Genomic DNA, 27,989 nt, shown 5'->3' on the forward strand with positions numbered 1-27,989 from the left:
AGAATGTCGACTGAGGTGAGTCATGTGGGTGGATGTTATGTTGTCGTGTTGCCAAAGCTCACGTTGGTCACATGACTGATTGGTCATGGGTCTGTGCGTCACGGTGGTTGGGTTGGGCCGTGTCTACGGAAACGACAAACCGCTGTTCTCATATTTTCCCACTTTTTTTTATAAAGGCCGTTTCAGGGTATGTGTCCCAATACTTTTGGCCACTAACTGTCTGTGACATTGACGTACCGCTGATGAAGATGGCGAGGGGGGCCGTGGTCAGGGGGATGACCAGAGGAGAACCAGCAAACAAGGAGTAGATGACGCCGCCGATGCTCTGGCCGATGATGGTCTTCCGCACGTCTGCCCGGACACACACACACACACACACACACACACAGGTATTAAACATGGAGGGTCAAATCATAATGTTGGTTTTACAAGACGCTAGGAGCCAAAAGTCCCTGTTAGACCTTGTTACAACATCCAGCCGTAAAAATAAACGTGTGCATGTATTTTCTTCATTCCCAAATGTAGTGGTATGCGTCCTAGCAGCGTTTGTGTGTTCATGTGTGTGTTTGTGTGTGTTTATGTGTGGCGCGTGCGCTGCGGCTGCAGGCGGCACGTTTTCCAGCCCATCTCCCAAACATGTTGTGATGGTAGCAGTCGCTAACATTAGCGCTCGCTAAACTCGCGGCTCAAAACAAAAACACATTTCCAAACAACAACAAAATAGTCTTAAAACTCCAATGACAGACCTCCGCCAAGGCAGTTGGAATCAGTGCCCAAGCGCACCTTGATCTGGATCTGCACCAAACAAGATTTCTGCAACCTTTGCAAAAAGTTGCATGATAATCAGTTAAGATGTTTTAAAGCAAAATATTTGGATATTTTTTGCATATAAACGGCACATGTACTAGTACTAGGTACTAGTACTAGTACTAGGTACTAGTACTAGTACTAGGTACTAGTACTAGTACTAGGTACTAGTACTAGTACTAGGTACTAGTACTAGTACTAGGTACTAGTACTAGTACTAGGTACTAGTACTAGTACTAGGTACTAGTATGAATTTCAGTCTTTTCCCATTTGGACTCAATGATTTCTTCTTTCTACTTAAATGAGCCTTGTACATAGTTTTTGCAATATTATTCCCATAATATTTAATATTCTCTCATAAGAATTTTAAACATTATATTTAGTGTTGTTCCTCATAATTAATAAAACAGAGTTTAATGTAATATCTCAATGTTATGGTGCTAAAATGACATTGGTACCAATCTCGCCACGCGTGCTCTCGTCGTTGAGGGACCCAAAAGCGATGGCGGGCAGCAGGATTGCGATGTAGAGAAAGATGGCGGTGGTCATGTACTTCAGCAGGGTCTTGTTATTGCCGACAATACCTGCGGGGGAGGGGGGACAAACACAAGCACAGCTCACTTCCAATGCTAATTTCCTACTTAAAAGGGGAACTTTGGGGAATTTTGCATTCATTCCCAGTCCTTATGTGAAACACAAACACATATTTTCTATCAATTTTCTGTGGATTCTAGCACGAGAAAACAAGTTAATATGAGCTAGCTAAAAACAGACGTCATGGTGAATACTTATTTTGACGCTAAAACCCCCCCCCAAAAATAAAAGAAAAAGACCAACAGTGTTCCATTTCCATAAGTGACTTGTATATTAACCAATCTACATATATACCATATTATTTGCCGTCATGTCATGTGCTGGAAGACACAGCCATCCCGAGGACAGCGGACATCGTAAGTGTTGTCGCCGTTTTCTGGTGTTATAGTGCACAGAAAAAGGACAGGAATATGTGGATTGTGAATGATTGACCAAATACCCAAAACGTGAGCTTCCCCTTTAAGATTTGAACTGGGTCTGCAGGGCTCGACAATAACGATGTACCGATGGCCCGGGGCAAGTTAAAACAAAATTCGGGCAAGTAAATCTAATCAGTAATATTCCCGTCGGGCAAGTGCACTTTGGCATGCCATACTGCCAAGAGTTTTTTTTTTTAAAGCGGTTCTTGTTGGGTGTTGGTAAAACACGGACTGCGTAATTCCGGTGGTAATTTGCAAAGCAATCCTTGCAAATCTTGAAATGGACCAATCAGAATCGTTTATTTAGACCGCGGTCCGCAATCCACAGTCCGCGTTTTACCCACACCCGTTGTTCGCGATCAACCAATCAGCGATGGTTTGACTACGAAAACATCCGTCATGGCGGCGCTGCCAACGTCGTCTAATTCTGAAGGAAAACAGCAAAAAGTGATGAACCAGTGCCTCCTAAACAAGTATTTTATTAGCGGCAGCAAATCAAATGATGGCACAGGTGAGTGAATCACATTGCTGTGACAATTTGAAGTGGTCACAATGAAACACCACCCATTAGATCCAATACCAAGTGCTGATTTTGCACAATTAGTATGGTAGTACTCTCATTTCATCTTTATTTGAGATTCTCATGTGATGCCATAACAAATTACATGATATCATTAAGATTAAGATATGCCTTAAGATATGCCTTTATTCGTCCCTCAGTGGGGAAATTTGTAAGGCAATTTATGGCAGTCTTTTCATTTTACATGGGGCAAGTTCGGGCAAGTAGTTCTCACCTTAAGGATTCCCTATGGGCAAGTCATTTTGGTTTTTAATGTAGAGCCCTGGTCTGCATCATTTCAAGTGAAAAAGTCCATAAAAAGTATCATTTTAGCTTCACGGCGCTTCTTGATGCGCGAGGTGGCACAGGCGGCGCGTATGAGCGCTAGAGATTAGCTAATAATAGGATCATGTGATGTGTCAATAAAGCCAGCAGGCTGCTAAGATGCTGAGAAGCAAAAGGCGTTGTGATGCCAACAAGAGGTCTGCGGCGCAGGCGCTTGCTAGCATCATCAGGATGATTCACGTGGAAAGCCGCGCGGGTCAAGCCTACCATCTGTGAAGTCAGAGGCGTAGAGAGGCAGTCTGCGGCACAGGTCCTCGTAAATCCCCCGGCCCGCTCTCAAGAAGTCTTTACACTGCGGACAGACGGGGGGTGGAGGGGGGAGGGTACAGGGGGACCTTGTTAGCGAGGTCGCAGCGACCCACGGGTGCAGGACGACCCAAACTGGGCCGGCTTGGTCTACATGACAACAATGTGTGCATGTCACAGGTGTGTAGACATTTAATGGACTCCACAGTAGATACACATCTTATCTTCTCGTGGGCAATTAAACACATCATTAAACAATTCATTAAACACATCATTAAGAAACTGTCCATTAATATCAAGTAAATATTAAACAGATATTGTCAGAAATATTTACTCATTCATTCATTCATCCATTTTCTATGCCGCTTATCATCATTAGGGTTGCAGGGTATGCTGGAGCCTATCCCACATAGACACAAACAACCTCTCACGCTCATATTGACAGCAGAGGGCACACCCAAATCAGCAGGGACGGATCATGAACTCAATCGCTACCAAAGACATATTTATATGAATTTATACGAATTTATACAAATTTATACGAATTTATACGTATTAAAACGTATTTATACGTATTTTACCACCAAGGTGGTTGATGCAAGTCTACAATAAAAGAGAGCAGGCACATTTGGTGCAGTTTTAAAACAAAACAACAGCCACAAGGTGGCAGAAGTGTCCTTTATAAGAACCCGGATTGCATCTTTCCCATAGAAATCCATGCTCCGCAGGAACCAGGAGGGGGGGTGGGGGGTGTAAATATATATTCGTGTCAAAGTGAAAGTTATGCTTAAAATGTATTCATTCATTCATTCATACGCTTATCCTCACAAGGGTCGCAGGGTGCTGGAGCCTATCCCAGCTGTCTTCAGGCGAGAGGCGGGGTACACCCTGGACTGGTGGCCAGCCAATCACAGGGCACATATAGACAAACAACCATTCACACTCACATTCATACCTATGGACAATTTGGAGTGGCTAATTAACCTAGCATGTTTTTGGAATGTGGGAGGAAACCGGAGTACCCGGAGAAAACCCACGCATGCACGGGGAGAACATGCAAACTCCACACAGGGATGGCCGAGGGTGGAATTGAACTTGAAATGTATCTCTTGACAACCGATACAACTGCAGTATTTTCTACTGCTGATTACTAAAGAAAGGAAAAAGATATACATATCAAAAGGATATATAAGGATATATATATATTGGTTTGTACATGTCTACATACTGTAGATTAGGGGTCTCAAACACGCGGCCCGTGGGCCAGATGTGGCCCGCAGGACACTACTAGTTTGAGGCCCCCGCCTTGATATGAAAGTTTAATGTTAGTGCGGCCCGCGCAAGTTTGATATGGATGCTGTATGGTATCATGTACCCAGAAAAAATTATTACGTTTGATTCATGTTCATGTTAAAGGTTAAATAACTGTTAATAGTTATCCTCCCTATCCGTGTGGAAGTGGTAAGGTTTTGGCTATTTAAGTTTGAAGGAAATAACTTGAAGGCTACCGTTTAGGTCGCTAGCTTTCTCGTTTGCGAGTTAGCATGTGTCTCAAGACCCTGCAGTTGCGCAATATGTTGTAAATAAAAAGAGTATAAATGTGACTATAGTCGTGTTTTGTCATGTGCCGCTATTTGAGAACAGTGGAATGTTTTATCAGAGCTTTTATTGTAGAAAATCGGAACCAAAGCACTGAAAAAGTTTGTATATTTTTCTGTTTTTAATAAATGCGTTTTTTTTTTGGGGGGGGGGACCTGATGCGGCCCAGCCTTGCCCAGACCCTAGCTCCAGTGGCCCCCAGGTAAATTGAGTTTGAGACCCCTTCTGTAGATGCTATGTGTCCTTGAAAAATCAGTCAAAAGGCGGAAGAGAAGTCAAAGCTCCAGGTTCATTATGAGGTTTACAAAACAAACAAAGTGTTTATAATAATAACCTCAAAAAAATTAATTCACAAATGAACATAATCATAGCTTAATGATTATTTTGTGAATTTTTTCCATTCAATCTGAGTTGGGATCATTTCCGACTAGGACATCCGTGCCTTGCTCCATGTTGCACTCCCTCCTTTTCCAGGCTTGAGGATGGACAGCAGACAAAATGCTGCGCTGGGAGGAAACACACCAGTCAAAATGTCTGCCAGCTCTCAACTGTCAACATGAGGAGGAGATGTCAGAGGGAGGCCCTCTGGAGGCCTCTTCTCGGGTGTGTGTGTGTGTGCGAGACAGCGCTGTGAGGGATGGAAGGTGGCTGAGCGGTCCAGCTGATGCTGATTGATTGCACAGCCAGGAAAAGACGGCACGGACAAAGTGACACACAGGTGGAGGAGAAACTTGGAACAAATTACAAAATTCTTCACCAAAAACACCAAAAAACACTCTCTGACAGTCGCCACGTGCTTGGTCTACAAAGGTAGATTGCCTTTCCACTTTCTCATGCACTCAACATCATGATTAGAGTTAAATAAATAACTTATATATGATAAATCTCCAGCGTTGATGGTCATACTCCTACCCAACATCAGCCCCACGTCTTCCAAGATGTCTGAAATGGCTCACCTTGAGGGGCTTGTGACTGCGGGGGTCCGTCTCCTCCTTCCCCAGGGCGGTGGGCTGCTGGTTGGCGGCGGTCAGCTGGTGACGCTGGAACACCAACGCCTCCTTGAACTCCTCCTGCGTCTTGGTCTCCAGCAGCTTCTGCCGGAAGGAGATGTCCGAGAAGAGCGTGGCGAAGGTCCGGCCGAGCTCCATCGCCGTCTTGGTGCTTTTCTGCAAGACCATGAAAAAGGAAGAAAGAATTTTACAGTGAAGAAGGATAAAACCACTTCCTAAAAATTCCATGAATCACACGGTCATCTCAAAGTTGGAAGAAGAGTTTTAGTCCAGAGTCTGGGCACCGGCAGTAGACCACTCCCTGATCTCCTGAGAGCCCGAGATGGTTTACGTGGCTTTAATGTGTCATGGATGTAAGACCATGAGAAGCCCGTACTCCCAAAGACCTGAATACTGGACTAAAATGGTCCCATTTCCTGGTTCTAGTCAGGTCTGCAGCATCTCAGAATGGACCGTGTTGAACTTTAGAGGAGCAGACAAGATGGCGGTGGGGACTTGATGTGCAAACATCAGCAAAGAGAATACTAAAGGTTCCTCCACACAGGAGAATTAGACTTCAAAAACAAGCAAAGTACTGTGAAGCTGCTCTTCCTGTGTTGGACGTTCCCGAGCCCACCTCCGGTCCATCCAAGGAACTGACATGAAAGGAACGTTCTATCAATATTTGACTGGCTTTGGAGGAGAATGAAAGTTCTAAGCAGGAGCAGCAGATACACCTCATGGAGATCTGAGTTCCACTCCACAGGCTTCAAGCTAACTGATAACGGTTGTGTGGTCAGTCCTAGTCTATGCTAGTAGACCATGCTGGTCTATGGTAGTCAGTCCTGGTCTATGCTAGAAGACCATGCTGGTCTATGGTGGTCAGTCCTGGTCTATGCTAGTAGACCATGCTGGTCTATGGTGGTCAGTCCTAGTCTATGCTAGTAGACCCTGCTGGTCCATAGTGGTCAGTCCTGGTCTATGTTTGTGGACCATGCTGGTCTATGGTGGTCAGTCCTGGTGTATGTTTGTGGACCATGCTGGTCTATGGTGGTCAGTCCTGGTCTATGTTCATGGACCATGCTGGTCTATGGTGGTCAGACCTGGTCTATGCTCATGGACCATTCTGGTCTATAGTGGTCAGTCCTGGTCTATGTTCGTGGGCCACGCTGGTCTATAGTGGTCAGTCCTGGTCTATGTTCGTGGGCCACGCTGGTCTATAGTGGTCAGTCCTGGTCTATGTTCGTGGGCCACGCTGGTCTATGGTGGTCAGTCCTGGTCTATACTAGTAGACCACGCTGGTCTATGGTGGTCAGTCCTGGTCTAAGCCAGGGGTCTTGGTCCACCAGCAGCCATGCTTGTCAGTGTCTGAAAGGCGTGTCCCAAATGTCGCTACGCTAAAGTTAGCATTGTGTTTTTGCCTCGAGCTGTGCGAGACGTGTTCCGTCCAACTTATGACCAACCATGCGGCGTATTTGTCCGAAAAATAATAGCACAGGCAGCCCAGTGGGGGGGCATGTGTTGACACATTTTCACTCTTTGGTGTGCGACCGTTGAGGAGTGGAAGAGTTACACATGACTCTACATGGCCGACTCCCACACAAAAAGGCACATTTTCTATTCAAATTCCGTCTTGCTGCAAATGTTGAATAACACGACGGTTCATATTTAGCATTCTTCCAAACTTCCAAGGCTTTGCAAGAAGCTTAGGGCTTTGCAAAATCTGCATAACATTTCCTGGAAATCCCTTTAATTGTTAAAAGCTTCTGCAGGCACATGGTGTATTCTCCGCGGGGTTCGGGGGGGTAGTGGATGGTGGAGGGTCGCGTCTGAAATGCAACACAAGACTTGGAATAATTGCTGCTGCGACTCCGCCAGGATGCGGCTGTAATTTGTTGTAGCGGGCTGGTCTGGGGGTATGTAGGAATACAAAGCGGGGGGGTTTACTATTTGGGGGGAGCACGGGTACACGACACCCCACCTTGGGAATCCGACGAGAAAAGACAAAAGCGTGAGAAGAGGAAGCGTGAGAGCAATGATGAAGTCCTCCCGTGATGAGAAGAGGAGATGTTTTCCTGGCTAATGAGGACGTCATGTTCACTCTGAGGAACGTCTCCCAGCACTTAGTGTTGGTGACTGCTGCTCACACCACACGCCGTTACCGGGGAACTCAAATAAAGATGTCAGCCTCACTCCAAAAATTCATTTCTTGTAACAGTGAGGAAGACGTCTTCTGCTGCAGCGAGGAAGGCTGCAAGGCTGCAAGGCTGCAAGGCTGCAAGGATGCAAGGAAAGAAGAGTGTTTTTCATGCCAAGTGAGGAGAACAAAAATCAACCACCTAAGGCAGATAGTCATTATTACATCTGTGCGGAGAAGGTAGAGAGCTTTGATGGCAAAATAGAGTGTGTGTGTGTGTGTGTGCACTTTGATGCGTGGCTGCGGACCTCGATGACTTGGGACATTTTGGAAGCATTGAACTCAAATTGAAGCCATGAAAAAAAAGAACCATAACTCTATATTTCATCCTAATATGAAATAAAGGGAAAAAGTACACATTTTTGTCATAAATAATACATCCAAAATATGTCATAATTGTGATTTTAGACACTCCAATATTGCCCATAACGACCAGCCCCTTGTCCTGTACCGTACCATTCCACTGATTCAAGTCCCCAGATAAAGCACTGTACTCATTGGTGACTCGATGCCCAGGCATTTTTTTTTTATGAGTGCGGCTGATAAATAACCCACCATGGGGCCAAAAACAATTGTAAAAGCCAGCAATTTGATAAAGAAGGTGAGAAAAACGACTGAATTGGCGTCAGCCTCCCTTCGTCTTCGCCAACAAGTCTCCAAAATAGGTCAGAGGGATGTTCATGTATGCATTCCATTCATAATGTATTCTTTACTAAAAAAACTTAAACTGTATTATGGAAAGCAGGAAGTGAACAAATCTAACAGTTACTGATTGTAAAAGTACCAGATGGAGGGGTAGGATTTAATAAGCTTTGCTTCTGCCTACTCCTTTTGGACATGTGGAACTGGGAACTGATTATGGGATGCACTCAATTGTAATCTGATGCATGTTAAATTAAACCATTACCATTACCAAGTATTTTATACTGTAAAACTACTATTATTCTCTATAAAATGTATTTTTGGTTCATATTTTGGAGTCCACTGGATTTACAATTATACGTATATCATATTGTGGGGCTGCACGGCGGTCGAGTGGTTAGCGCGCAGGCCCCACAGCTAGGAGACCCGGATAGGGATAGGCTCCAGCACCCCCGTGACCCTCGTGAGGATAAGCAGTAGAAAATGAATGAATGAATGAAAGACATCCGACTTGCAAGGGGCCGGATTCAAACGCTTGGTGGCCAGCCTGTGGCCCCCGGGCCATAGTTTGCCCACCCCTGGTCTAGATTTGGTTCATATTTTGGAGTCCATTGGATTTACAATTATATATTGTATTGTAGGGCTGCACGGCGGGGGAGTGGTTTGTGCGCAAGCCTCACAGTTAGGAAACCTGAGTTCAATCCCACCCTCGTCCCACCCTGGGGACTCTGGTTCCTGGGTACTCCGGTTTCCTCCCCCATTCCAAAAACATGCTAGGTTAATTGGCCACTAGTATGAATGTGAGTGTGAATGGTTGTTTGTCTATATGTGCCCTGTGATTGGCTGGCCACCAGTCCAGGGTGGACCCCGCCTCTCGCCCAAAGACAGCTGGGATAGGCTCCAGCACCTCCTCGTGAGGATAAGCGGTATATATAAAATAAATAAATTTATAGTAAATATATATTATATATAAGCGGTATATTGTATACATTTTTTGTCCCTTTTTTCACATCACATCCTTTGTCAGAAACAGAAGTGGGTGGGTTTAGCACGTATGCTAACGCTATAGCTGTAAGCTATGTGCTTACCATTTTGAGCGGCGCCAGGACAAGGATGACGTAGCGGACCTCGCAGCAGTTCTCCCCCCAGTTCTGCGGCCTCTCCAGGCGGGAGATGCACACGTGACGCCTCTGCAGGTTCTTCACGTTGCAGCTGGAACAAACACGGAAGAGGAATGTCAAGGATGTCATTTGCATAGCTCGACCTCCTCCTCCGTAAATCAATAGCGGACGCCATAGGAATGCATGACTAGCGTGACCCGTTCTCTCTTCTCCTTCTCCCAGCTAACCATCTACCTTGCCGCGCCAGGAGGAAATAACTTTTACAATATTTGTCAGCTGACATACGAGCGGATGACAGCGCTTTTCATGCTTTAAAGCACCCGAGGGTCTCATCTGGAGGGGCTCACTAAAGGCTCAACTTTTTATCACTCTTCAATTCAGACATTGGCCTTATTTTAGGACATGCTGCATTCAACTAGAACAATTCTTTACTTACGTCTATTGCTAATGGTCATGGTCATAATCATGGTAATGGTAATGGTAATGGTAATGGTTTTATTTCATTTGAACATGCATCAGATTACAATTGAGTGCATCCCATAATCAGTTCCCAGTTCCACATGTCCAAAAGGAGTGGGAAGAAGCAAAGCTTATTAAATCCTACAATCAGTAACTGTTACATTTGTTCACTTCCTGCCTTTCTAATATCATTTCATTATTATTTTTTTAATTATTCTGTATTTGTATTTATTTTTTGTCACATACCGAAGTAGGAGGTGATATATATGACCATACAATGACATAATGGGTACCATAGAAACTGTCAACTGTTCACTTCCTGCCTTCCTAATAAGTTTTTTTTTTTCATTTTGTTTGAAATTTTTAAAATTATTTAATAATTTTTTTAAATTATTAATATTTTTTTTTGTCACGTACCGAAGTACGAGGTGATATATATGACCATACAATGACATTATGGGTACCATAGTAACTGTCAATAGTAACAATAGTAACGTTTTAACGCTAAAGAATGACGTGCTACAATTCAAATTCACCTTTGTTGTTTGTCCGTTAAAGGTGAAAAATACTGTTTGTCACTTTTGGTTTGCACCTCAACATTGTTTAAAAATGTTGTTAAAAATGTTAAAAATTTAAAAAGACTTTTAATAATAAAAGTTCCTCATTACAACTGTGTCATTTTCCTGTCTAATGTTAAAAATAAGTGTTTTATCATTTTTAGTTATGGTAATGGTAATGGTTTTATTTCATTTGAACATGCATCAGATTCCAATTGAGTGCATCCCATAATCAGTTCCCAGTTCCACATGTCCAAAAGGAGTAGGAAGAAGCAAAGCTTATTAAATCCTACCCCTCCATCTGGTACTTTTACAATCAGTAACTCTTACATTTGTTCACCTCCTGCTTTCCTAATATAGTTTAAGTGTTTATTTTAAATAGTAACTTTTTAACGCTAAAGAATGATATGCAACAATTCAAATTCACCTTTGTTGTTTGTCTGTTAAAGGTGAAAAATACTGTTTATGTCACTTTTGGTTTGCACCTCAACATTGTTTACATCTTTTTACACTCGTAGTACAGCTAAGAATGTTAAAAAATGACTTTTAATCATAAAAGTTCCTGGTTACAACTGTGATATTTTCCTGTCTAATGTTAGTGTTTTATCATTTTTAGTTATCGTTGTTAAGTAGTTTACAACTATATAGTATACACTGGACACTTAATAAAGCGTTCATGACGGCCACAGTTTGACCCTGGAAAAGATTATTTGTATTGATGTGGGGAAAATGCAGAAAAATGCATAGAATTATTATTCTATTAAAACCAGATGTCATTGGGATGCAGTACAGAAAGTACAAGTGCAATAATAAATGTACTGGAGGTGTAGTTCCGGCGGACCTAATGAAGTGGCCGGTGAGTGCATGCCCAGATACGGTGAAAGAAACAAAAGCCACTCACAGGATGCAGAGCCAGGACTGCTGGTAATGGACCCCCGTGTCGGTGGCCGTCACCCCCTGGATGGTCTCTGATAGCAGGTGGACTGTGGGGGCAAAGGTTGAGCGTGACAGGCGATGAGTCGGGTGCAAACACGCACACACATCTGATTTATGTGTGGCAGACTTGTTCCACCGAGGGCCGCTGACTGAAAAACGGAAGGATGCGAGGCCATTTTGGTATTTTACACTAAGATGGATATGAATATCCACCATTTTTGTTAGGATTATTATTATTTTTGTGTATGTTAGAATACTCCAAGGCCCAATAAAACAAGCTGTGTGCCACAAACCGCCCCCAGGCCGCAGTATGGACACCCCTGCCATGTCATATTGTTGTTTATTAACAATATCAACTACATTTTAGCCTTGGAAGCTATACCACAAGGCTGACAAAGCATATATTTAGCATTGATATCTTTATTGCATCAACGTGTCCCCCCCCCACCATCCTTCAGTTTTTCCATATGCGACCCCCGCTGGAAAAAGCAGCCCCCGTGTACATGTTCGTCTAAACCGCATCCAGCACCCAAACGACCAGACCAAAGATGCCGCCGCTAATGAGCTTTGGTTTCAGATGACGATGTCGGTCACCAGGCGACAGACAAGTAATGGTCATGTGATGATCATGTGACCTGCCTAACACGCCTCATTACCACTGGACCTCCCTGGGATCTCCCCCGGGAGGACTAGGAATACGTTGTAACATAAAGGGGAATGTTTATTTCCATATTCTAATGTTTGTTTTATCTCCGCCATCTACCATCTCATCAGTGAAGAAGCTCCCATTCAGGCCAGAAAATGATGTGAGTTGCCATGACAACCGCTCCAGCGCCATGAAGGAGCGCGGCAAGCAGCAAGGCGGAATGAGGCTGATAAAAAGGAAGAAAAGAAAAGGGAAAAAATTAGCTGAGGTGGAAGAGGATGAAAAAGCGAAAAAGGGAGACGAGACGACAAACGCCGAGTGTCACAACCAAAAACACGTGAGCGACGAGATGAAAGGAGGACGAGACGCTTTCAGTTCAATTAGTAGACGGGAGCGCCTGACGCCCTTCCGTGTCCGTAACCTTCCTTTTTGTCTCACTGGGGGGTCCTGGAAAATCCACATTGTGGGGTACACCCTCCAAAGACCTGCGTTCCAGATTGGAGCCAGACCACTAATCAATATTCATAATGCTGCATAACATGAACACATGATCATAACCAGATATCAATATTCATAATGCTGCATAACATGAACACATGATCATAACCCTTATTGTGCTCGGAAATACAACCAGCAACTTCTTCTATGGACCGCATTTGGATACTTTTTAGTCCTTTTTCTTGTTATTAATACCAACATTATAGAATGATCATATTGTTAATTATTATGTTATTGTATTAATATGGTTTTAGTTTAGTAATATGGTAGTACATTCATGCATTTTGTTCAAGTTATCATTATTATTATATTACAGTACCAAAGTAAATATGAATAAAAGAGCAATAATCATAACAAGTGCAGTACAATCATTTGAAGTAATGCAAGATAATAAATTATTATGGCTGTAAAATGATTCTTTTATGATTTATTGACCATTTTCTTTTGTTATTAGTATGATATCAACACCGATTAGTATAGAGATAAATGTTAAAATGATCAACAGGTGTAATAATTACAATAAGTACATGAAAATAATCATTTACAATAATGCAATGATGAATAATGAAATTATTTTTAGGGGTGTGGATAAAATTTTTTTTTATATTTTTGATATCGGTATCATATTTTTCCCCCAATCAGAAAAAGATATAAAAAAAACAAATACTGTATCCAACACACATCTGAGTTTTGGGCTCCCCACTAAAAGGGCAACAAAAAGTGTAGCAAAAGCCGCTGATTGGAGCGCACAGGTGGGGGTCGGCACCCTCGGCCAAGGTGACCTCCAACTGTGTGACGGCGAGCAACAACTTCCAGCACGGAACGCTGCGCGACATTTCGACTCCGTTTCGTCAGTGATCGGCACGCAAAGGCGGCAGATGAAAGAAAAGGTAAAGAAGAAACAAAGGTAAGCGTGTGACAGACATGACAGCCTTGGTCCGGGGGGGTGGGGGGGGGGGGGGGGGTTGATGACATGTCCCAAATAAGAGAGAGGAGATATGGCGTTGATTGTTATGATGATGATTAAGATATCGGCTTGAGGTGTGCAGCAGGTTCTCTTCCTGCATGAAGCTCAGAGGTGACCTCAATAAAACCTCTCAATCTTATGCAGCCTAAAAGATTAACTGCGGCCTCAACGCTGGCGGACCTGTCAGTGAACACGCACACGCACACATACACACACACACACACACACACACACACACACACGTAGAGGAATGATTGGTTTCCTTGGTGGCTGGTGGAGGGCACAGTGAAGGAGGTGATTAAATAAGACGAGGTGGCAGATGAAACACTTATCCTATATGGAGGCGGACATGGTCGGCCAATCAGCGCACGGGACACTGATGAGATCACATGGCGATGTGAAAATGTAGGGGCCGCCGGGACTGGGTCGGCCACGGGACTAGCGTCGTCCAGACGAGTGCTAATCCGTCGGCCAAATGACGCGAATGATACATGCGGCGACGAGGTCGAGTGGCGCTAAGGTGTCACGCTCGTAATCACAAAATCACATATGTCCGCTTGATGACACTTTTGTCTGCGTTCTCCTCCGTGGACATCTCCACGGAAAACTCTGAATAAAAAAATACACTGGAAATGTGTTTCGGTATATTTGGGGCTTTAACTTGGATTGTGACGCAAGTGAACAATAGCAATTGAAGAGAGAAGCTGAGAGTTCTTTTTTTTTTATTGCAAATGTTGATCTGAATTTGGAGGAGAATGTCGATGTCAAGCTGGCGGGAGAGGTCGAAACTGGTCGGAATTCGATCGTGGTTCCGGGGCAAAGCCCCTGTGAAAAGCAGGGATTTACTGTACTGTCTATGTACTGTACTGTCCATGCTGCCTAGCTAAATAAATGACGTAGCATCAGAGCATACGCGACTGGTTGAAAGTTTTTGGTTTTTTTGTGTGTCCCGTCCAGCCACTAAATGCCCTTACTGGTCGAAAGTTTTACAACAGACCAATTTTTCCAGTTATTTATTTTGATAATTATGGGCTCAACATCGGTTGATATCGGTATCTGATTTTTTTCCCGCTAATAAAAAATGACGTTGTGCACAACACATGTGTGTTCATTCCACCATAGGCGATACGTCATGTCACATATATCGGTATCGGCTGATATCGGTATTGGAAATTGAGAGTTGGACTGTATCGGCATATCGGTTTTCAGCAAAAAAGCCAACATCGGACATCCTAACTTGGAAGGGTACAAAGGTAAGTAAGTGGTGAAGTGCCACGCGTTAAAAAAAGGTATCTAACAAATAATGTATTATTATTTCAGGTTGATGGAAAAAAGTCTGATTTTGGGACCACAAAAGGGGGTCAGCGATTTAAAGCTCAGGTTGCCCAAGCCTTGGCAGTTGGTTCAACCAATTCCTAGGGTGTTCCAAGTTCTGGAGTACTTAGTAGCTCGGCTGTTTGCATAAAGACAATGCTCGGAACGCACTGTGGTACTATACCATCGCCAACATCCGTTGACCAGCACTGTACTGGACAATAACAGACAGACAGAAATTGGGAGTGTTGTAAAACACTCGACCGGTAGTGTAGGCCTGATGGTTGTACGGTTCAGGTTCGATACAGTTCGATAGAGGGTAAAAGTGAAAATTCAAGTTTGTGAGGATAACTGAAATTGTAGTGCATTGCTTCGTTCGCAAAGTTTTCCGTCAGAAAACTTAGACTATTAGACTATTATTATTATTAGACTATTCATGAACCAGGAAGAAGCCGGCTACCAAACACACTTTTCGAACACTTTTAACAACTCAACACTAGCCACGTTTACATGAGGGGTTTTTTCTCTTTCCGAATGACCTTTCCAAAAACAATGGTATCCATGGAAAGGAATATTCCAATCTCTTGTCTACATGGGCCGCTATAATCCAACAGAATAGTCAATGGGGCATGCGCAGTAAAACGTAAACATCAACATCACGTGATACAGACTTCCGAGTTTTTCTTCCACTTGTTGGAATAACTCTGTATTGCCAGTTTTTCCTTCGTCCAGTCTTGAAATTTAGTTTGGATCAAAAACCAACTTTCCGCAGCAGTCCAGTGGCGATTGCTGGCCTCCATTTTTAAAACTGAAGAACGTCTGGATCTGCGTGTTACGTCATATCTGAGCATGCGCTGAAAGAACGCACCCGGGATCAATTTAAACAGGAAAAGATCAAATCCAATCTTGCTAATATTTTATAATTAAACTGGGGATATGTTTTATATAGATATATATTTTCTTTTGAATAAAACTGGACTTGTGAATGGCGTATAGAAGGGTTTAGATTCTGTTCCACAGATGGCGCTAATGCACATGAAAGCTGCTTGCCAACCGCCAATAAACAACAGAAGAAGAAGAACGCACCCTGACAACTTTCGGTTTGAGCGGGTACAAGATACCTCAATCGGATTGGGGAAAGGAATATTCCACCCCCGTGAATCCCATTATATAGTCATTGGGATAGGCGTATACAAAGGTTACATTCTTTCAGTTTGAGGAAATAAAGCGAATCCAATTGGAATATTTGGGTCCATGTATACGTGGCTACTGTCACAGATCAGCGTTTTGTATTTTATTTTACGAGTATCCCCAATGGCAACCAGAAAAAACACGTACTTCAATATGGTACGACAGCTTCATCATGACACACTAAATGTTTGGCGCCAATTATCATTTAGTATCAATTACTAATCAGATACTAATTCTTACAAGCAGGCAGGAACAAACTAAAGAAGCCGTGACTGCTAAAAAACAACAAGTCTAACTTTTGAAAACGTGATAAATGTTCTTGTCTGGTGCTGCATTTGTCCAATGGTGCTGCAATAACATTATTTGTGCTGCTTTTTCAGAAGTCTAAGATTGGACAATTTGTACGTATTGTGTAAGACGGAGGATGAGACATGTATTAATATGATATATCATATTCCCAAACAGCGCTGATCAAGAGGCCTTGATTCGGGGGCGTACATCGATATGACACGAGAGGAGAATGGTAATCATGTGACTTCTCCTCTCTGGATCGACCCAGTCCCGAGTGTGGCGAGGAATGCTGATGGTGATTGGGACACAAGCATGGCGCTGATTGCTGACATTTAGGTCCAATTAGTCCGGCTTACCGTCATCAAAGAAAACAAAACTCTGAGACGTGTCTGCTAGCGGAGGGAAGAAGGAAAAGAAGGAAAAGAAGGAAAAGAGAAAGAACGGTCAGAGTCAGGTACCACACACATTTCCTTTCACTTCCTGCACGTTCTACAATTTTCCACAAGTCTGCTCAATGTGTGCTGGACGTCTTTATCATGATTAGCATCCAGCAGGCTATTATCCCAAATTGGATTTTTATCACAGATAGCTGTAATTCCGTGTCGGACCGGTGCCAGGAGACTCAACGAGAGATGAGATCAGATGTGGAAAAAAAGAGAAAAAGACACACAACGTGACAAAACTTGAATTAGCATGTCCAGTCCTGTTCGATGCCCTGTTCACATCCGAGGACAAGTTTTATTGTTGACATTTGAGTTTGGTCACGCCGTCCAATCAGGAAGCTGTGTTTTCCATAGATTCATTTATTTATGGCGGCTCTACCTGTTCACTCTATCTTGCTTTTTCCAAAATGAATTCAGGAAATAACGATGGTTAGGTTAGCAGTTAGCAGGTTAGCATTGGAGAGAGTGGCCTCCAGCAGCTCCTTTCTGAATGTTCACTGCGCGTGTTGGCTGCTTGTTAATAACGTGCATGAAGTGCATCAGCGGTCTAACAGTATTCTACACTACTCTTGAGATCTCACTAACATTCCACAGATGAGAAAATAGCCTCTAGAACAAAGGTGGGCAAACTAAGGCCCGGGGGCCACATGCGGCCCGCTAAGCGTTTGAATCCGGCCCGCCAGTTGTATTTAAACCTTTAACATACAAGCTGGCAACATGACTTTCAAGGAGTCAGAGTCGTGTTGTAGGCCGATGTTGACATACTCATACTTACATATTGTAAAAAAATATTTCGTTATTTGATGGGATCCAATGTTTGTGCTCCTGAAAATAAGGAACAGAATGTGACACTTTTACGGATAAATAATTCCAGATGGACTGTTGGAATTATAAAGGTAAAACAGTTCGCATGTATCAAATATAGAGCCTGCCCCCGGACAATTTTGTGAACTGAATGAGGAAGTCAAAAAGTTTTCCCAACGCTGCTCCAGAACGTAAGCTGTCAATGCTAAGGTGCTTATTTTCTATTATCGTCTCCACTATTTTGGGTAATACAAGTTTAAAGGTGACTATAGGGCTGTTATTTCATGTCTACAGGCCTCGAATGAAGTTAATAAACATATTTTGAAGGCTCACCACAAATCTAATCAATTGGCTTTTGGCAACCTTTGATATAAAAGCACGAGTGCTGCTATGGACCCCTCCCCCGTCTCAGTCGAAATATTTGTTTAGCTTTTCTGCTGATGCATTATGGCTAATGATTCAAATTTGATTGATGGCACAATGCAACATAACCCACAGCCTTTTTGAAAGTCCCATGTACATCTGGCATTGTTTTCACGGACAGTACTTTAAGTCAAAGTATCATTTCACCGTGTCAATCAGTCCCATTTTCCGAAGTTGGCATCTGATAAATGCTGTCGTCGTATACGCGAGTCACCAAAACAACCATGTTTTTATCTGCTTTCAGTTCCAAACAATGCCTGAAAAACAAACGATGCTCCTCTCCTCCACGGAGAGCTGACAGGAACCGGAACAGATGAGGAACATTTCGTCATCAACAACACGAGTCGCTCTGATGACAATAAGCCATTGTGTGGTCAATCACAGTTGCCATCATCATCCTCTTTGCATGCAGTTATGAATGTACCGAGCCAGGACAAGCATCATTTAGTCTTTTGTGTAAATCTCCATTGTGTTGACTCGAGTTGTTTACAATGTGCACCAATCCCAAATTACTAAAACACAAAACAGAAAAAGAAGCTGGCATCCAAAAAAAAAAAAAACGAGTGTCTCGTCAGTACATGCTGGAGGACTAATTATCTCAGGGAGCTTTCATCTTCTCTGTTCTCTGGCACACTTGGATCTTTGCTTTATCTCGCCGCTGTGATGCATCACGCTCGGTTGGCCCTCAGAAGATTCAATCCTAGCACAGGATATGACACGTCCATGCGGTGGACGCTCACACCCGGCACACAACAGATCCCCGCATATTTATGAGGCTCCGAATTTTGGGGAAAAAAGTATATTTTTATTGTGGGAAAACCCGCTCACTTGGGCTTTTTCTCTCCAATAAAAGGCATTCATCCCACAAAAAACACATATCAATCACTCGCACAAGTAAGTAATAATTTAGAAATACACAATAGTAAAACATAAAATGTACAGCAGCTTCTCAGACTACTGCTGAGCGAGCAGGACAACCCAACGCCCTGTGGATACGTGTACCACCGCTAGCGCCGGCAGACGAACATGGAGGTGCACCCACGCTTGTAACGCTAGCCTAGCTATACATGGAACTTTTTAAAAAATCCAAACACTCGCTAGACTTTGTAAAAAAAAATATCCTGAAACATCCTAGCTTGTGGGCGCGACTGACAGATGCAGCTATTTCATTGGTTGGTGGGGCAGTTACTATTCAGCCCCATGAATTTCGCTTAGCAACATGACCAGGAAAGAAAATATGGTCAATTCTGTTGGCTTTGTCTACGAGCTAGTACTTCCATGCTATACAAACATCGGAAGGAGGAGCCCGAGATGAAGATCAGACGAAGTTCACCATTTCCTGCAGCGACCACTCGACCTTGCTGGCCTCCGTAAATGACCATATTTGTAATGTAATGTACGTTCTAAACAGGAGTTGATAAATCCGGCGTTGTAGTGATTTTTTCCAGCGGCTAACTAGCAAAACTGAAAAAACTGGCAATCAAGTCTGGGTTTTCAATTCTTGGCAGTTTGGGTTGCTCTGAATGTGAATCTCATGTGTTTGCTCGCATAACTGACAAAGTCTTACATCATCCTCGGCATTAATTATCTCCTCGTTCTCGTCGGCCATTGCTGCGCCGCTGCTAAGATGTTTCCTCGGAGGGAAAGACGCTCAACATTTGGCTGAAGTCTCCCCGCATTCCCTGCCTAGCCTGGCTGGCTTGTGAGGAGTTAGCAGCGGCAAGGAGAAAGAGGTTATTCCCGTGCTCCTCGTCTCCTCGAGCGATCGCTCGGCCATAAAAAACTACCAGAACGTCAGGCTAGGTGGTGGAGCACCAGCCCTTGCAGAGGCTTGTTTCATTTAGAGGCAAATCTCATCTCATTGTTACCTTGTAAATCTTGACTGACCTTCAATGGCTAACAGTTGGGATGTGCTCACGTTTTTGCATGAAAAGCAAGTGGTCTAATGGAGGGTACGCTGGTGAAAATAACTCCTTATTTCTTTCCTTGCTTAACATTCATGTGTATAAATAACAGTAAAACATGAAATAAGCCACACTGGACTGCAAGCGGCATAAGTCCACATCATGGCCCGCACGAGACTGTGAGGACAGGGTAGCTCTTTATTCATGAGCTATGAAAATACTCACAATCAGCTTGCCAAGCCATTGGAAATCGCCGGAGGTCATTACTCAGCAAAGCAGTCTGACTCACGTGTGATCTTACAAAGAGTACTAAATTCATCACACGGCAACTAAACTCTAAAAATGTAGCTAAGAAATATACAAGTACAAATATGAGTTTAATAAAAAAAAATATCCCAGCAAATAATTTCTGAGCATTTCAAAACTGATTCATTCAGCTGCCTCTGTCCACCAGAGAGAGCCAAAGAAGCAAGAGGCCAGAAAATAATCCGAGCCCCCACCTACAGAATGGTGCAGTTCTGGCTAGTTGACACTAACATCATAAAGTGCTTCTAAAGAATTGTGTGTAGTTTAGCACCCTTTCATTGGAAGATGAATTGAAATAATAAAAAGGCACATCAGTCATCTTCCTGTTAAGAAATCTACCTAAACAAGTGGTGTGTGTTTTTGTCTCCTTTTGGCTAAAATGTCATTCATTTGTAAACAGTTTTTGTAAACGGAACCAGATGAGCACATAAAATATAGCCTTGAGGATGTTTGCTCTTTCTCTTACTACAAAATCCCACGTAGAAAGTATCTGTTAGCAAATGGATGGCATGCAGCAGCCATAGTTGAGCACATGAGGAGGCAGGAGGGGGATGTTTTCGGCAGGCGAGCGGTCAAGAGGTGGCAGTCGACGGTGCTTTGAGGAGCTAAGTGAGCGATCAATGACACCAGTCAATTATCACGTCGCCCAGGTGTCTACGCCATGAGACAGCAAGCACGCCTTGACATGACAGGTGGCCGTCACATCATCGACAACGGCGCAGATTGCTAACTGAACAGTCAAATCTGCTTCTTGTCAACAAGATGGAACACAAAGACGGACTTGAAAATGGTGACATTATAGAGGTGTCTGTGTCTCCAATACACAATGTCATTCAAAATCAATAGTGTTGTGATGCAACGCTACGCTCAACACATGATAGTTGCAGGTCGTGGCAGATAGTCGTAGATAGTTGTAAGTAGTTCCAGGCACGTGTAGATAGTGGAGAATACTTTCAGATTGTGGAGATACGGTAGTTGTAGATCGTTGTTGATCGCTGTAGATACGTTGGTCGCAACGATAGTTGGGGTATTGTTGCAGGTAGTTTCAGATTGTTGTCGATATGGTTGGCGTACGTTTTAGATTGTTGCAGATTAGATAAAGTAGCCGCAGATAGCTGCAGAAAGTTTCAGATTGTTGGAGATACAATCATCATAGACAGCTGCAGATAGCATACGATTGTGGTAGATCGTCCAGACAGTTTTAGATTGTTGTAGACACAGTAATCATACGACAGTCGTAGATCCTCCAGATAGGTTTAGATTGTTGTAGACGCAGTAATCATACGACAGTCGTAGATCGTCCAGATAGTTTTAAATTGTTGTAGACACAGTAATCATACGACCGTCGTAGATCATCCAGGTAGTTTCAGATTGTTCTCGACACAGTAATCATAAGACAGTCGTATATCGTCCACATAGTTTTAGATTGTTGTAGGCACAGTAATAATACGACAGTCGTAGATCTTCCAGATAGTTTTAGACTGTTCTCCACACAGTAATCATACGACAGTCGTAGATCCTCCAGATAGTTTTAGATTGTTGTAGACGCAGTAATCATACGACAGTCGTAGATCGTCCAGATAGTTTTAAATTGTTGTAGACACAGTAATCATACAACCGTCGTAGATCGTCCAGATAGTTTTAGATTGTTCTCGACACAGTAATCATACAACAGTCGTAGATCGTCCAGATAGTTTTAGATTGTTCTAGACCAGGGGTCGGCAACCTTTACTATCAAAAGAGCCATTTTACCCCCTCGCTCACTGAAGAAAAATAGAATGGAGCCGCGAAACATAATTTAACAGCAGAATATAGGGGCTGCATAGCGGTCGAGTGGTTAGCGCGCAGACCTCACAGCTAGGAGACCCGAGTTCAATCCCACCCTCGGCTATCTCTGTGTGGAGTTTGCATGTTCTCCCCGTGCAAGAAATGTGTAGCAACATGCTCACATCCAGAGCAAATTGCGAGTCTCCCAAGATTTTGATTGACTGCCAGATTTGGAGGGAATTTTGGGGTATCAAAGTAGTTCAGAGGAGAAAAAGCGGAGTTGATCAAGTACTCTTGCTAGTATACGGTCTCAAAGAAAGTCCCATTTTTTTCAAAAGTAATTACAAAGATGCATATTTTCCTCATTTGGGTGTTAAAACAAATATTTGAGCATTGCAAAGGGAGCCACAACAAAGAGGCTGAAGAGCCACATGCGGCTCTGGAGCCGTAGGTTGCTGACCCCTGTTCTAGACACAGTAATCATACGACAGTCGTAGATCGTCCAGATAGTTTTAGATTGTTCTAGACACAGTAATCATACGACAGTCGTAGATCGTCCAGATGGTTTTAGATTGTTGTAGACACAGTAATAATACGACAGTCGTAGATCTTCCAGACAGTTTTAGACTGTTCTCAACACAGTAATCATACGATAGTTGTAGATCGTCCAGATAGTTTTAGATTGTTGTAGACACAGTAATAATACGACAGTCGTAGATCATCCAGATAGTTTTAGATTGTTGAAGACACAGTAATCATATGACAGTCGTAGATCGTCCAGATAGTTTTAAATTGTTGTAGACACAGTAATCATACGACAGTTGTAGATCATCCAGGTAGTTTCAGATTGTTCTCGACACAGTAATCATACGACAGTCGTATATCGTCCAGATAAGTTTTAGATTGTTGTAGACACAGTAATCATACGACAGTCGTAGATCGTCCAGATAGTTTTAAATTGTTGTAGACACAGTAATCATACGACAGTCGTAGATCGTCCAGATAGTTTTAAATTGTTGTAGACACAGTAATCATACGACAGTCGTAGATCATCCAGGTAGTTTCAGATTGTTCTCGACACAGTAATCATACGACAGTCGTAGATCGTCCAGATAGTTTTAGATTGTTGTAGACACAGTAATCATACTGTAGATAGCTGCAGATAGTTTCTGATTGCTCAGTTTAATTTGTTGTAGATACACGTAGTTGCAGATAGTTTCCGATTGTTGTAAATACAGTAGTTGTAGATAGTTATCGGTCGTTTCAGAGTGTTGTAAATACAGTAGTTGCAGATGATTGCAGATTCAGGTTGTTGCACATACGGCAGTTGTAGATCATTGCAGATTGTTTGGATACAGAAGTTGTTGATAGTTAACGGTAGTTTGATTAGATACAGTTGTTTCTGATAGTTTCATATTGTTGTAGATGCAGTAGTTGGAGATTGTTGCAGAAGATTGTAAAATGCGTAGATGTTCTCAAATTGTTGTATGAAGTTGCAGATACTGTAGTTCCAGATAGGTGTCGATAGTTGCAGTTGTAGATAGTTGCAGATATGTGTAGATAGCGCCATATACAGCCGTTGCAGATGGTGGTTGTACTGTAGATAGTTTTGAAAGGTTGCATATACTTGGAGACAGGGATAGATAGTTTAAGATGGTCAGACACAGCTGTATGGTTAGAGATTTGTACATCGTTGTAGATATTGAAGACAGTTACAGATACTTGCAAACGTATAGATTGAGATCGTTATGTGCTTTAGTTGCAGAGTGTTATAGTTAAAGAAGTTAAGTTTCAGATGGTTAAAGTTGTAGATGTGAGCTGAAGATTCTTCTGTGTCCTCACTCACCGTTGACTTCCTGAGCGCCCGCGTCGGTGAAAAGCAAACTCATCACCTCCTCGAAGTTGCAGCTGGGCTCAGGGGCGTTGCTGTCCTGACCCATGTGGTGCAGCATCCTCTTTAAGACGTCGTCCAGGGACGCCGCCGTCTCATCCAACAGGATGCTTGCCCTGGCCAGGAAGCCATCCAGGTCGCGGTGAGCACGGATCTCCTCCTCGAAGTTCATCAACTTCACATACTATAGAAAGGCAAGGTTGCTATTAGTCCTCATGCCTGGACATGGCGGCTTCCACGATGCACGGAAGACTTTCAACGAGATTTTGGACTTTATGGACCTTGCTTTGGTCGGACAACAGAAAAGGGTCTTCCCCAAAGTGGATTGGAAGCAGCCCAAGATCTTCCTAAGATGATGAATTCCCATTCTCGCTCTCATTGATCATTGACCAAGCGCTACAACATCTGTCTTCATGACGTCACCGCCATTCATTTCTGGACCTGTCTAATCAGTCCTGCCTCTCTTTTCTCCGCACCACTCTGCTCAAGGTGACCTTGACTTTTCCTCAGCGCTTCAGTCCCCCCCCCCCCCCCCCCCCATTCTTTAAGATGATGTTTTCATGACGGCTGTAGACCTCCTAAAAAAGCCCAAATTCAAAAACACATTCTCAGAATGCTTCAAGGGACACATGAATGGACAAAAAGATGAGCATGGCTCGATTAAGAGCCCAGACGGTAACCCCCCCACCCCCACCCCCGCATCGATCGCTGCATTGACAAAAATTCCAAAGACGAGTGGAAGCCCTGCTGCTCGTTCTAAAACATCAAACAATCTTGTCTGAGGAAGCATTTGGATTGTCTTGTTTGCGACTGGAGACCCTGGTGGGCAGCTATTTTTGGATTCTTTCTTTCATTTGGTTTAATTAGTAACGTCTTCACATCATAACACACCTCGGCATATCGGTGTGTATCGCATATGTGCACAGAAACATGGAAACATTTTCTTATTTACTGTCTACCCCTCGAACACACGCTCACTGTTATGTTTGTTTAGCTTTAATTGAATACTTCACGGGGCTGCACGCCAGGGCTTTCTCACCTATAACACAAAGTTAAGATGTTTTATTCGGATAGTTTAACATATTTTGACCTAAACTGGATGGCTTTTAGCATCTTTAATGTAGCAAATACTCCCAATTTTGGGGGGAACATATTTGGACACCCTTGTTTTCCATGTCCACGTATGATGTAAATAGAAATCATCTGTTCCAGGGGCAGGCTGCACGGTGATTGAGTGGTTAGCGCACAGACCTCGCAGCTAGGAGACCCGAGATCAATCCCATCCTCGGCCATCTCTGTGTGGAGTTGCATGTTTTCTGCGGGTACTCCGGTTTCCTCCCACATTCCAAAAACATGCTAGGTTAATTAGCCACTCCAAACTGTCCATAGGTATGAATGTGAGTGTGAATGGTTGTTTGTCTATATGTGCCCTGTGATTGGCTGGCCACCAGTCCAGGGTGTACCCCACCTCTCGCCCGAAGACAGCTGGGATAGGCTCCAGCACCCCTGCGACCCTCGTGAGGATAAGCGGTAGAAAATGAATGAATGAATGAACGCTTCACTTAGCTTAGATTTCTTTTCGGTCCTACTGTTTCGGTCCTGTTAGCATGATTTCAGTAGTTTTACTTTGCAGTGGTTTCCTGTTGCATGTGTTTGATGGTGCTTTCTGTGTTTCAAGCAATCGGACCTTCACCCCCCCCCCTCTTCCACTGCCTCAAGCCGTCCAAAAGGCTATGTAGATGCTGAATTGTAGTAATTGGATCAGCAAAAGTCCTCCAACATGGAGCACGGGACCAGAACCTATTGACAGTGACAGCAGCGTGTCTCGGTCCTGCGTTGACAAACCTGTGTCAAGTTGTGTTTCTCATAACCATTTTTAAGGGCCTGGCTGCGTGCACATGGTTGCACACGAAGCTCATGAGTGCTTTACCTCGCCACTAACGAGCAGTTTGTGTCACGGCTAAACAGGCGTCGGCGTTCCAAAAGCCGCCAAGAGGTCGTTAAAAGATTGACATGACTTCTTATTAATGAAGTTGGAGGCTTACCTTCCTGGATGTGTTGAGCAGCACGCAGCCTGAGTCATCGCTTTCTGTGAAAAAGGAAAATAAATATGCAATTATTACATCAAATTTACACTCGATACTTCCTAATAATAGAAGCAAATACGGAAAACGGAAAACCGGAGCCAGGAACCAGGTGCTCAACCAGTTACGAGATAACAACATAAATAAAGGACATGGAATACTGAACAAAACAGCGTTCAGTATTTGAAGAATCATAACTTATCAACTTGTGAACAAATGGATGGGCTGGAAGGGAAAGTGGATGTCCGAAAGAAGCACAGCGACGATATGGATTGCATTATACCGCAAATGATGTGCAACAGGTGATCAACTTTCTGCAATCAAAGGGGTTCCGCGTTCCGATGTCAAATTTCGGGTCACTTAGTAAAACGGAGGACCAGAGGAAGCCAAAGCACAAATTAAAGACATCAAGGAAGTGGACAAATAGTGAAGATGACATCATCACCTCCACCCACCCGATAACCTGTTTCTACGGACCTCCGGGGCGGACCTCCGGGGCGGACCTCCGGGGCGGACCTCCGGGGCGGACCTCCGGGGCAGCACACCGGGGCGCTTGTGTGTGTGTCCGACCACAGTGCACCTTGCTGGGCACTGCCAGTGGCTCCACATGCTCTCTAACCCGGTTCCCCTGACCTCCAGGGTGGCACATTGGGTAATTAGAAACTTGGAAAGTAGTCCATGAAGGTCCAATCCCAGTGTGCCTTGCAGGGCCAGGTTCCTTGTTCCAAGTTCATTCAACAAGACGTCTGGTCTTTTAAAGAGAAGGATGACGATGGCAATAACAGCATGACTTTTGTGGTGTTTTTTTTGTGTGTGTGTAACATCTTTCTGTGTACTAAATACGTATTTCATGTCACAACAATGATATGAGAAAATAGCACATGGCTAATATAGCTGGATGTTTATTTATATGTGTGTCTACAAAAGGCTGGATGTTGAGGGACTGTCTTGGCTGACACGTCTCTTCAACATTGCGTGGAAGTCGGGAACAGTACCTTTGGATTGGCAGACCGGGGCGGTGGTCCCCCTTTTCAAGAAGGGTGACCGGAGGGTGTGTTCCAACTACAGGGGGATCACACTCCTCAGCCTCCCTGGGAAAGTCTATTCCAGGGTGCTGGGGAGAAGGGTACGACCATTGGTCGAACCTCTGATACAAGAGGTCCAATGCGGTTTTCGTCTTGGTCGTGGAACACTGGACCAGCTCTACACCCTCACCAGGGTGTTTGAGGGTGCATGGGAGTTTGCCCAACCAGTCTACATGTGCTTTGTGGATCTGGAAAAGGCATTCGACCGTGTCCCTCGTGGCGTCCTTTGGGGGGTGCTCCGGGAGTACGGGATTGGTGGCGCGCTACTACGTGCTATTCGGTCCTTGTACAAACGGGGCAGGAGTCTGGTTCGCATTGCCAGTAGTAAGTCAAGCCTGTTTCCGGTAAACGTTGGCCTCCGCCAAGGCTGCCCTTTGTCACCGATTCTGTTCACAATTTTCATGGGCAGAATTTCTAGGCGCAGCCAAGGTGTTGAGGGAGTCCAGTTCGGGGGCCTTAGAATCTCATCTCTGCTATTTGCAGATGATGTGGTTCTTATGGCTTCATCGGGCTGCGACCTTCAGCGTTGAGTGTGAAGCGTCTGGGATGAGACTCAGCACCTCCAAATCAGAGGCCATGGTTCTCTGTCGGAAAAGGGTGGAGTGCTCCGTCCGGGTTGGGAATGAGGTCCTGGATGGATGTCTACAAAAGGATAATGTAGCGTTTTATTAAAATGAGACATAATGACACTTTTAACATGACCGCAGCTCCATCAAGTATCTCTGAGGCTTTCAGGTCCATATGGATGATAATATTATGGATAATAATAATAACGTAGATGTGGAACATCGTGGATGGCCCACATTGCCAAGTCGGGAAAAATCACGCAGTCAGGAGAAAATCTTTCCTTCTAAAAAGAGAAGACAAGGAGAGGAGCGCCTCGCAGAGCACAGATAAGACTTTTA

At 43.7% G+C, this 27,989-nt stretch overlaps 1 protein-coding gene across 7 annotated transcripts in view; it reads right to left on the reverse strand.

The window, feature by feature from the left end:
• The window catches only part of slc4a11 (solute carrier family 4 member 11), an 80,711-nt gene that overhangs the window by 20,108 nt on the left and 32,614 nt on the right, over positions 1-27,989 (reverse strand). For 4 of the 7 annotated variants that reach the window (XM_058077325.1, XM_058077326.1, XM_058077330.1 and 1 more), the window contains exons 4-12: positions 25,961-26,004; positions 23,871-24,099; positions 16,734-16,769; positions 11,436-11,517; positions 9,486-9,609; positions 5,526-5,735; positions 2,932-3,016; positions 1,266-1,391; positions 238-351 (exon numbers count right to left, since the gene is read on the reverse strand). In XM_058077325.1, the coding sequence (XP_057933308.1) occupies positions 238-351; positions 1,266-1,391; positions 2,932-3,016; positions 5,526-5,735; positions 9,486-9,609; positions 11,436-11,517; positions 16,734-16,769; positions 23,871-24,099; positions 25,961-26,004 (1,050 nt within the window). The remainder of the gene's footprint in view (positions 1-237; positions 352-1,265; positions 1,392-2,931; positions 3,017-5,525; positions 5,736-9,485; positions 9,610-11,435; positions 11,518-16,733; positions 16,770-23,870; positions 24,100-25,960; positions 26,005-27,989) is intronic. The other 3 variants (XM_058077328.1, XM_058077324.1, XM_058077329.1) reach the window with 2 other exon arrangements.

The sequence above is a fragment of the Doryrhamphus excisus genome, chromosome 7 (genome assembly GCF_030265055.1).
Source record: "Doryrhamphus excisus isolate RoL2022-K1 chromosome 7, RoL_Dexc_1.0, whole genome shotgun sequence".
NCBI lineage: Eukaryota > Metazoa > Chordata > Actinopteri > Syngnathiformes > Syngnathidae > Doryrhamphus > Doryrhamphus excisus.